Raw genomic sequence first — 11,862 nt, 5'->3', positions numbered from 1 at the left:
GCAAAAATTTCTTCATACTCCTCTCGAAGATAAACTCGTTATGTTGAATCTATTCTCTCTAAAGAGCATTGGATACCCCTGAGTATCTTCTTAATGTTGTGCTTTCGTTTGCTGATAATTTCAAAAAAAGTTTTTATTAAAAAGGATAAAATCTTGTTGCACATTTTAGAGACAAAATACAATGTCATCCGGGGATTTCCCCAAACAATTTGGACTATATTGGAGTATTCTGGGTGAATGATCCACGCTACATAAAACCTAAAAGGGTGCGAGCCATGGTCTTGGAGGGAAAAACCATACATAAGGAGAATTAGGTTGTGATCATAATGAATTGAGTAGTACATTGTCAATGTAAAATAATATTACACACCTCCAATCAAAATCATTAAATTTGTCAAATTATATCAATATTTTAAAAATAAAAGCATAATATATAATTATAATGTTATGGTGTAACATATATCAATTAAAATAGTTTAACCCTTGTAATTAATATTAGTAAAAAAAGTAATTATCAGCACCGTTAAGTTAATTAATTGACCGTGAACCGGTACGGATTTTAATTAGTTTGCATATAGCATTACTTAGTGTTGAGTGAAGAATGCTGAGGTTTGCAACATCATCTACGCCCAAATTCTTCGCCACAAACCCTCTTCGGACCATTTTACCCTTCGCTTCTCGCTTCTCAGTTCGTTCCATGGCCAACTCTGCCCCTTTCAACAAAATCCAGATTCAAAGGGATGACAACACTGTGAGTCTCTGCTACTTTCATTCTAATTGATCTGCTAGTGATCTAGGATCATCTCAATTTGCATGCACCTTAAATGTGCTTTTTACTTTGCTGCATGTAGTTTTGATTTAGATCGGATTGGTTATATGTCATTCAATTTTCCAAGTGATGACACTTTGAAATTGACACTGACACTTTGAAGCTGACACTCACAGAAACTTGTGATTACATTTAAAGAAATTGAGGCTGACACTTTGAAACTGACACCCGAACTTATGATTATATTTAATTTATTAATTTTTTAAAAATTATAACACCAGAACTTATGATTACATTTAATTTTTTTTTTTTTTTTTAAAATTTGTTGTTTGTTTGCATGTCATTTATACATGTTTGTATGGTAGGAGATGAAGTTTCCCTAGGGACTATTTACTTTCTTAAACCATTTTTCTTTTTAATTTTCTAAAATATGTATTCATTTTAAATTGTGAAAAAGGAGATGGGTGATCCATGTAGTTACTAATCGTGATCGATTTTGTTAAATGAAGGCCATGGCGAAATGTCGTGGCAGATTCGTTGACAACTGCCATGGCGAAATGTCATGGCAGATTCGTTGACAATTGCCATGGCTAGTTTATGAAGTATGTCTGCTATGGCGTGATTTTAAAACAATTGTTTTGCCTTTTCCATATTTCGCCATAGATAGCAAAAAGATGGAAGAACAGTTAGGAAGAGTGCTTTTCAGAAACAATGAGAACAATGTTTTGAAAAAATGCTAAATTTGTTTTAAAAATTGTAAAATAAAACAGCAAGAGAAATACTGGATCTGAGTTGTTTTATATTTATTACTTGAAGTGAAAGTTAATTCCAGTAAAGATGTGAAGTAAACGGGTCTCGTTTCTATGTTTTTACCTGCCATGAAACTTCACTTCTGATTTTCTATTATAACGATGCTGTTTTTGATGGTTAGACATTTGATGCGTATGTCATTGGCAAACAAGATGCTCCTGGAATTGTTGTGCTCCAAGAGTGGTGGGGTGTGGATTTTGAAATTAAAAACCATGCCGCGTTGATTTCTCAACTTAGTCTTGGATTTAAAGCTCTTATCCCAGAGTAAGATATGGTGCTACCGAGATTTATTTAATCTTTGTTCTGCAGTGGCATATGCTGTTATTCGATGATGATGACTGATTTGTTTTGCCTTTTTTTCCAGTCTGTACAGAGGAAAGGTCGGTCTCGATGTTGCAGAAGCACAACATTTGTTTGATGGTCTTGATTGGCCAGGTGCCGTGAAGGATATCCATGCTTCAGTTGACTGGCTTAAAGCAAATGGTTCAAAGAAGGTTTGTCTCTTCTTCCCTGGATTAATTTTGGAAATGATGTTCTATTTGGTCTGAATCCTTCCTCCAACATTTGATAATTTCGTTTTGGTTCTCAAGTTTCATCAAATACAAGTGGCGCGTCTTTTACATTTGATAATTTTGCGTACAAATGAACCAGGGCACTACACACAAACACACTAGCACTAGCAGGCCGACCTGAGTTTATCACTTGACATGTGGTTGTTTCCCAAAATAAACAACTTTAACTTTTATAATGCAACCAAAGTGCTGGACAAATTGTATACCCAAGGGCGTTTAAGACATATAAGACAAAGCTGAAAAGAACGAGTGTTGGAATAGTCAATAGCGGCGTTTATCTACTGTTGTGTCTACTGTTGTTGTTTACTTAATACTTGCTTTGTAATTCTTCTCTCCGTGTTTGTGCATAGTCAAGTTTTATGTATTTAGTAGTTTGGGATCTTGATCATTCTGGTTATAGACAGTTGTAAGCTATGAATGTAGTTCTAACTTCTAACTGTACTACAGTTATAGGCATAACGACTACAAATTGAAAGTTTGAGACTAGTATAAATCTCCAATCATGTACTATTCAGATCAATGTAATGAAAATACAACAGCAGATTCAGAATTTCACTCTATGGAATTGTCTCTTTAAAAAATTCTCTCATTTTCTATAGCTTTCTTCATGTTATCATCAATCTACCTTTTCTAACATGGTAAACCTTCTAGGATCTGTTACCTTGACCACCTTCAGGGCTTCAACAACCTTTTCTCTGAAAATTGATCCCCATCATCTGTTTCAGTCACTTTTTCCCACTAAAAGTAAAACAATATCAAACTGGTTAAGAAAGCCTACTCTCATGGAAACTGTAGATTGAGGGTTTGAGGATACAAACTCCAAAATCTTGCGGTTAAATCTTCCAACACGCCACATTTCCTTTTTGAGCAGGATTGTGTTCTTATTTGAGTAATTCCAACATAATTCGAGTGACAACACATGATTTCCTATTGTTTGTGTGACCTTATTCATGCCTCTCAGATTCATTTAAATGCTTTTATGGTCGCACAAAGCCTCTCCAAGGGTTCATAGTCCTTGTTTAATTATCGACAATGAATAAAAGCTATCATCAGTATTTTGTTCTCCATTAGAGATCCATATTCCTTATGTAATCATCTTGAAGCTATTCTCGATGGCCTATCTAAAGAGTTTGAGGCTTTAATCAGAATCATCCCGATCTCTGCTCCATAACTGAAGTTGAGGAGGGAATGCCCCTTGCTCATAAAGCTATTAGGTACACAAAATAGTGAAAGAATAAAAATCTGCTTGTTTAATGTGCACTGAATCTGGTTGTTTTGTAGGTTGTCTAAATATAAAAATCTCATTTTGCATAAGTTATAAATAAGTTGTTGATTAAATAAAATGTAAATTTATCCTTCATGACAGGTTGGTGTAACTGGATTTTGTATGGGGGGTGCTCTCGCAATCGCAAGCTCTGTGCTGGTTCCACATGTTGATGCTGTGGTGGCGTTCTATGGAGTTCCTTCTTCTGAACTTGCAGACCCTGCTAAGGCCAAGGCTCCTGTTCAGGCTCACTTTGGAGAGCTGGACAATTTTGTCGGCTTTTCAGATGTTACGGTATGAGAATTTGTTTGCAGCACTCAACGTTTATAGTTTGTCTCTTGAAATCCTTATAGTCAGTTTATTTATGTTATTGCTGGCTCATTTTGCAATTGAATATCATTGTTCTTTATTTTATTTAATTTTTTTGAGTAGTTTCGTTTCGTGTAGAAAACCATTACTTCACCAGCTTGTACATTGGGCCGGCCTAGATCCCTTAACTGTGTTCGGTTTTCCGTTTTCTTGAAATATTATATCTTATCATACTTTGTACTTTTTCTGTGATTTCAAGAAAAACGATGTTTTGACATTGATTAATGTTTCTTGCAGGCTGCAAAGGCCTTAGAGGAGAAGTTAAAGGCATCCGGAGTTCCAAACGAGGTACACATATACCCCGGCAACACTCATGCATTCATGAACAGGTCTCCAGAAGGAATAACTAGGAGGAAGAACATGGGTTTGCCCGATGAAGACGAAGCTTCAGTTCAGCTGGCGTGGTCTCGCTTCCAATCGTGGATGACACAGTACTTGTCCAGCTAGGTAATTTATTACTAGCTAAGTTCAGCTGAGATATGCCACAATTCTGTGTTCTACCTTATGTAGTAAATTTGGATGACTAATGGTTTCACCTATGATGCATGCTTACGAAATTCTGTGTTCTACCTTATGTAGTAAATTGGTATGACTGCAATGGTTTCAATAAATACATCCCTGTGGATTGTAAGCAACGATCTTTGGGTTGAGACTGTGTGAATCGGAAATATGAATGGTTTAGTGTGAACTGCCAGCATTCTCCATTCGATTTAGTTATGTTTATTTAGATGGTTTAGATGAACATGGTCTCGAAATATTATCTAAATTGCAGGTTGGTCCCTCGGAATTTATAAGGGCTCTGTTGCTGGTATCACCATCTTATTGATTATTGGTGACACTGGTAGCTTTTTCTATGCAACCTCAAGTTGAAGAAATTCAAATCTTTACGGCCTAAGAATAGCTTAGGGTCATAGAAATTGACATATATTCCAAGATTTTTGACTCTAAAATGGCTTTTGAAGTTTTCTGATAAAGGATGCTCGAAAGTTGTTGGCTTTTAAATAGATGACACCAATAGGGTTGTTAAGAAAAACCATGAACCAAACCATCAAACCGAACTGAAGGTAGAATACTTGACTGTTATGCTTGGTTAGTAAATCAAAGCATATTACACAAACTGTTCTAGAATTGAAACCGGACCAAATTGAAATTGCAACCGAATCAAAACTGAAAACGAAAAACACTAAAAAAAGGTATAATTTTTTTTAAAAAATTTATAAATAGTTTAAGGGTTTGATTCTTTAATAAATTGTTCGGTTTAGAATAAGTTAATTTCTAACGGTTAAGTACACCGAACTAATGATGATGGTTCGATTCGGTTCTAAGTAAATTGAAACGGTTTGGTTCAAGGATAAACAAATTTTTACTATGCTTTGGTCTGCTTCGGTTTGATTTTCTCTTCTCAGTGAACCATACTATGAACGCCCCTAATGACCAATATCGAAATAGGCTAATGAAATGCTATTACTTGGGGGCATGTGGGAATTGTGTTACTTGAATTACTTTGGACTGACTTTCACCTCCGAGGAAATCTTTTTTCCCACTTCTCACGTTTCAAAAAGTATGCTTTTAGACAACATAGGAGTAAAGTTTTTGTTTCGAAGTATATTTTAGGAGAATTTTTTACACAAATAATCTATTTTTTCAAAAGAATTTTTAAAATAATTCACTTTTCAGGTTATTTCTCAAACTATCCCACTTTGAAGAAGTAGTGTTAGATGAATTGGTGTTTGCTCTCTAAGTTAAAGAGATGTCGCTAATTGGATTGACTTATGCACCTAGTGCTGCCAATCCAATTGGCATCTGTGTGTTAGATTTTAAAGGAGACGTCAATTGGTCTGATATTTATGTGTGTTTCGTAATTTTTTTTGAAAAATAATGTAAATTTTAGATAAAGTCGAAATCAGACCAATTGATATTATATTAATATTAATATGCGTTTACATACGATAACCAAAAAGAATAATGTTGTTGACCGGGATGACCTACCCGAACGCGTGGCCCTAACCCAATTTGATGATTCATCCAGGTATTTGAGTATTTGAGGGTTTGAGGGTCTAGGAACATCATTACCACCTGCAAGAGATTGCCTAAGATATTCATACAAATCTGCGTAGTCTTGTGTATGCAATTAAGCGCTACCGCCATAGCTAAGTTCGTGACCCATGCCAGAGTGGTTATGTTGTGTTTGAGTTATTAGAGGGCGGCCAGGACGATTGGATGGCGATATTAGTGTGAATGATCGTCAAGGAAATGTTGAAATGATTGTTGTGGTGTTTGTTAGCCATATGATTGTTGCATGTTTTGATTTTGTGATGTTTGGACTTCTTAGCTATAGTAGGAGGAGGGACGGTTGGTGTCAAATGATCGTTGAGTGTTTTGGCTAAGGCGACTATGGTATGGTGATGTGTTGGGTGCATAACGATGTGGGGTGTCTTGATGATGATCTACTTGTTGGTGGTGGTACGGAGTATGCTCTTGGTATTGTGGTTGGGTGTTTGACATGTAAGGGTCGTAGGTTTGTGTGATTGTGGATTGAAAATATTGATGGATAAGGGGTTGTGAGTAACCAGTCTGACAATGTTGTTGGGGATTGTAGCGGTAAATTCATGACCATCAAACTATGGATAAACTTGACGTCAATAAAACTAGAGTCGCCACCGCGCTTTTATTGTTTCCAAAGGAAAAGGGAAAAGTACGAACAAAACCCAAAGATAAGAAATTTTCAAATCAAAACTAATAAAATGCCAGAGATTACAGGTAAGGGGGTTGGTTACACAGAGGAAAGGTGTTAGCACCCAAAGTGTCCAAGGTCCTCCTAGGGAGCCCTTTTTATGTGTGTATGTGTTTTGGTATAAAAGATGTTTGCAATAAATAGATTGTGGGGATGAGAAAAGAATTCATTGATTATATTTTTGTGTTTGACAAGACCTTCGGACTTGTGCCTACGTACCAACATAAAAATGAGGGATCCAAACTTCGTAGTTCGTGGTATCAATTTCAAAATGAGTGGATTGCTTTTAATCAAAATTTAAGTTTAAAAGGGGAACAAAAGGGCCCAAAAGTTTGAATGAGTATTAGTTCTTTTTGTCTTTTGAAATTTTAAGTCAATATGGTTAAGTTCATATACAAATTTGATTAAGAAAAGAGTTTAAAAATACAATGGCATAAGACCAAAGTTTCTAATTTGCAGTAGAGTTTAAGTTTTAAAATCACAAGCAAAGAAAGGTTTTTGAAACGAGGGAGAGATTTTTGAAATTTAAGAAGTGGGAAGAGATGAAGAGACTAATCCTAAGCATAAAATTAAAAGTTAAGAGTTGAAAAGATCTGACCAATGAGATGCAATTCAACAGACAAGAATGTCATATAGAAAATCCACTTTTCCTTTGGACTTTGAATCAAGCAATTACCAACAGGCCAATGGCAATATGAAGAGCAAGACTTCAAATAAAGATGACCACATCCAAGCAAACAACTTACCAGCTAATAGTCTTCTTTGTCTCCTCATGTATCAGATGAAAGCTCCTTGATTAACTTAGAATAAGACATTAGACATAAGTTCAAAGTAACAGTTACATCAAGACCATGTAGCAGATGAAATCAGATGAATCCCAAGACTTACATCAGATGAAAGCTCAAATCACAATGAACTGGTCTTAGAAATGTTGGCATTGGCCAAATCCTTTTTGCATATGGAATGTTGCCTAATTCTAAGTCCAAAAGATCAAATCAAATCCAATAGTCCACACAATAATTTTTTTAGGTTTTTGTTGTTGTTTATTAAGTATTTTTAAGGTCCTAAGACCACAAACACAAAAAATACACAAACAAATATATACAACCACAATATATGGCTCAAATGAGCAAAGTGAAAATGACATAAACATAAACAAGTTAAATGATATGTAAATGACAAATAAAATGGTAAGTGACTTAAATTTAAATTGCATAAAGTAAATGACTTGAAAAATAAAAGCAATATTAATACAAGTTAGTCAAATGTTAGTGGATTAGATGTTAGCGATGTTTTGCTTTTCAATTGATTAAGTCATTCTTTGGAGAACACTCAATCCTCTATTCACAAGCATGGATCCTTGAACCAAGACATCTTCCAAAAGGAAGGAAAAAAGGCCAAGTTTCCACACAATACCATGAAAGGGGACAGACTTACAATCTCACTTACTAGAATGTTATGCCTTTAGGATCAAATTTAGCTATATGTTAAGTAATCGTAATTGGACTTATATAGAAGTCACAACTATCTAAGGTCAGACAATAAAAATTTAGGTGCTAATGCATGTTAGAGACTTGGTATGATGAACCGAACTCCTAAAACATACCACACACTAAAAGAAAAGATCAAAAGGATGAACCTATCTCATCCATACTTGTATTGGTTCATTTAACACAAAGTTATTGATGAACCAATTAACCTTAGGATATTGAGAATTCATTGGTCAATGAAAAGGATGAGAGAGAATGAGATTGAAGATGAAGAGGGATGAGAGATGAGAGAAACACAAATTGGTCATGGGAGGAATTTTATCAAATTAAAATCATTTATTCATTTTGGGAGATGAAATGTACATTTCATCAATCCCCTAAATCCAATGATTTTAATCTAACAAAAAGTTAAATCAACCTTGACCAAGACCCAAACACATAGTCAATCATCACAAGTCAATAAAAATGGCTCAACACAATTTCTACACAATTAATTAATTAAAGAAATCAAATTAAAAGTGCATTTTAATTAAATTAAGTTTGGTCAAAACCTAAAACCTCTTCAAAACACCAAATAAATGGCCAAGAGATTTATCCTAGGTCAAACAAGGTCAAAGGACCTTAGATAAAAAAATTCATAATTTTTGAAAAGTCAGAAGTATTTTTAAACAATTAAAAATATGCACAAAAACAATTAATTCATGAAAAATATCAAAATTAATCCAAAAAAATATTTTAATTCACAAAATGAAAGAGGAAAATATTTAAAGATTTTTGGTGAAAGTCCCATATTTTTTGGATTAAAAATGAAATTGATATGAATTAATCAAAATAAAAGGATTAAATGAAAAATCAGAAAATAAAAAAAAATTCAAAAAAACAAGGGCCATCAAATCTCCCTCATTAAACCCAATGTTGCAAGAGCATCTCCCATTTGGTTCTCATCTCGAGAGATGTGATGAAACTCAACCTTTATAAAGAAAGTTGAAATCCTCCTCGCATAATCTCTATATGGTATTAAACCGGGTTGATTCGTCTCCCATTCACCTTTGATTTAATTCACAACCAAAGCTGAATCTCCATAGACGTCTAAATACTTGATTCTGAGATCAATGGTCTCTTCAAGCCCCATAATGCAAGCTTCATACTCAGCCATATTATTTGTACACTTGAAATTTAATCTAGCTATAAACGGAAAATTCGTGCCTTGAGGAGTAATAATCACTGCCTCAATGCCGTTACCATATTGATTAACAACTCCATCAAATACCATGCTCCAACGGGAATCAGGTTCTGGTCCTTCTTCAAGTAATGGTTCATCACAATCTTTCATTTTCAAGTACAAGATATCTTCATCAAGAAAATTATACTGCACTGACTGGTAATCCTCAATCGGTTGGTGAGCCAAATGGTCAGCCAAGACACTACCTTTAATTTCTTTCTGAGATCGGTATTCAATATCATACTTTGATAATAACATCTGCCAATGGGAAATCCTCCTAGTTAAAGCAGTCTTCTCAAATATATACTTGATTGGATCCATTTTGGATATCAACCAAGTGGTATGATTCAACATATATTGGCGCAGACGCTTAGCAACCCAAGTCAATGCGCAACAAGTTTTCTCAAGCATAGAATACCGAGTCTCACAGTCAATGAACTTCTTACTGAGGTAGTAAATAGCAAACTCTTTCTTTCCAGTCTCATCTTGCTGACCTAGAACACAACCCATACTCTCTTCAAGCACAATCAAATACATGATCAACGGTCTTCCTTCAACAGGCGGAGACAGAATCGGAGGCTCAAGCAGATACTTTTTGATACAGTCAAAAGCTTTCTGGAAATCTTCGGTCCAATCACAAGATTGATTTTTCTGAAGAAGCTTGAATATAGGAGCACATGTGGCAGTCATGTGTGAAATGAATCTGGAGATATAGTTCAAGCGATCGAGAAAACCTTTAACTTGCTTCTCAATTTTGGGTGCAGGCATCTCTTGTATTGCTTTGACCTTGGCAGGATCAACTTCAATACCCTTCTCGTTGACAATAAATCCCAACAATTTATCAGAACGAACACCAAAAGTGCACTTATTGGGATTCAAGCAAAGTTTATACTTCCTCAAACGCTGGAATAACTTCAACAAATGCTCAACATGTTCCTCTTCACTAATAGATTTAGCAATCATATCATCAACATAGACTTCAATCTCTTTATGCATCATATCATGAAAAAGAGTAGTTATTTATCTCTGGTAAGTCACACCAACATTCTTTAAACCGAAAGGCATCACTCTATAACAGAATGTTCCCCAGGGTGTAATGAATGTGGTCTTCTCCATATCTCCGGGTGCCATCTTGATCTGATTATAACCGGAAAATCCGTCCATAAATGAAAAAACTTTGAATTTAGTTGTATTGTCTACCAACATATCAATGTGTGGCAGAGGGAAATCATCTTTCGGACTAGCTTTGTTCAAATCTCTATAATCAACACACATACGGACTTTTCCATCCTTCTTCGGAACAGGTACAATATTGGCCACCCACTGCGGAAATTCAGCAGTAACAAGGAAATCAGCGTCAATCTGCTTCTGCACTTCTTCTTTGATCTTCACTTCCATGTCAGGATGAAGTCTTCTCAATTTCTGCTTGATCGGCGGGCATTCTGGCTTCAATGACAATCTATGCTCCACAATCTCAGAATCCAACCCAGGCATGTCTTGATAGGACCAATCAAACACATCTGAATACTCTCGGAGAAGATCAATTAACCCTTTCTTAATATCTGGACACAGTTGAGACCCAATCTTGACTTCCTTCACGTCATCCTCGGAACCCAAGTTAACTAACTCAATCTGCTCTTCGAATGACTGAATGGCTTTTCCTTCATGCTCAAGAAGACGAGACAATTCATCACTTACTTCTTCATCACTTTCTTCCTCAGCCTCAAACACAGGGAAATCAAAATTTGGCGAAGGAGTGAGATCATTGTATTCAATGGGGTTAGAAACCAACCTGCATAATGATTTGATTTTTGATTTTAGAGAAGTGATGTGTGACCAAATATTATGCAAATGGACAATTTACTGTTTATTTATGTTTTTTTTATTACCATTTTCAGAATAAAGCAAAAAGTAAAAGCAAAATATCATAGATGTGGATGAATAGAATTATATTTTATTCATGATCAAATTTGAAAATGCTCAAACAATGTTCACTTCTCCCTTAGGCATAGGAGAAGGATTTTCAAAACAAATAAAAGCAATTACTTAGATCGATGCATAATAATAGGAATATCAACAACAATCCAATTGTCGTAAGCTTTTCCATGCGTCACAAAATTGGTGCAGTCTTCATCTTCATCATCCTCTAGCACAACAACTAAGTGTTGTTTATTACCATGAATGAACCCTCCGTTGCGGAAACTAAGTTGCACATCTTCAGATCTAACCACTGGTGAACCTTGTTGGAAACCCAATCTGACTCTGCTCTTGTTGTCGGAGACCTCTACCATCCGCCCCCACTGATCTGACTGACCATTTTCAACAATCTTCAATGCATCTTTGAATGAGGACATGGGTACCCCAACTCTCTTTTCCTCAGCAATAGATAAGGCTTGGAACGGGGTTCCAACCTCATCCTCAACTTCTACATAAGAGAAAGATGACAGGTGGCTGACCAACAACGCCTTCTCCCCGCCAATGGTAACGAGCTTCCCATTCTTGACAAACTTCAGCTTCTGATGCAACGTTGAAGTAACGACTCCTGCCTCATGAATCCATGGCCTTCCCAATAAACAACTATAGGCCGGGTGGATATCCATTACTTGAAAAGTAATTTGGAAGTCACTCGGAC

At 35.6% G+C, this 11,862-nt stretch overlaps 1 protein-coding gene across 1 annotated transcript; it reads left to right on the top strand.

The window, feature by feature from the left end:
- Window positions 1–556: 556 nt before the first annotated feature.
- On the top strand, window positions 557–4,472 carry LOC127100553 (uncharacterized). Its single transcript, XM_051037778.1, has 5 exons — window positions 557–751; window positions 1,701–1,843; window positions 1,944–2,073; window positions 3,518–3,709; window positions 4,022–4,472. Exons 1-5 carry the CDS (start codon window positions 602–604, stop codon window positions 4,229–4,231), a joined length of 825 nt encoding a protein of 274 aa, XP_050893735.1. The 5' UTR covers window positions 557–601; the 3' UTR covers window positions 4,232–4,472.
- Window positions 4,473–11,862: the final 7,390 nt, after the last annotated feature.

Source organism: Lathyrus oleraceus, chromosome 7 (genome assembly GCF_024323335.1).
Source record: "Lathyrus oleraceus cultivar Zhongwan6 chromosome 7, CAAS_Psat_ZW6_1.0, whole genome shotgun sequence".
NCBI classification, from domain to species: domain Eukaryota; kingdom Viridiplantae; phylum Streptophyta; class Magnoliopsida; order Fabales; family Fabaceae; genus Lathyrus; species Lathyrus oleraceus.
This window is presented reverse-complemented; position numbering and strand designations above follow the sequence as displayed.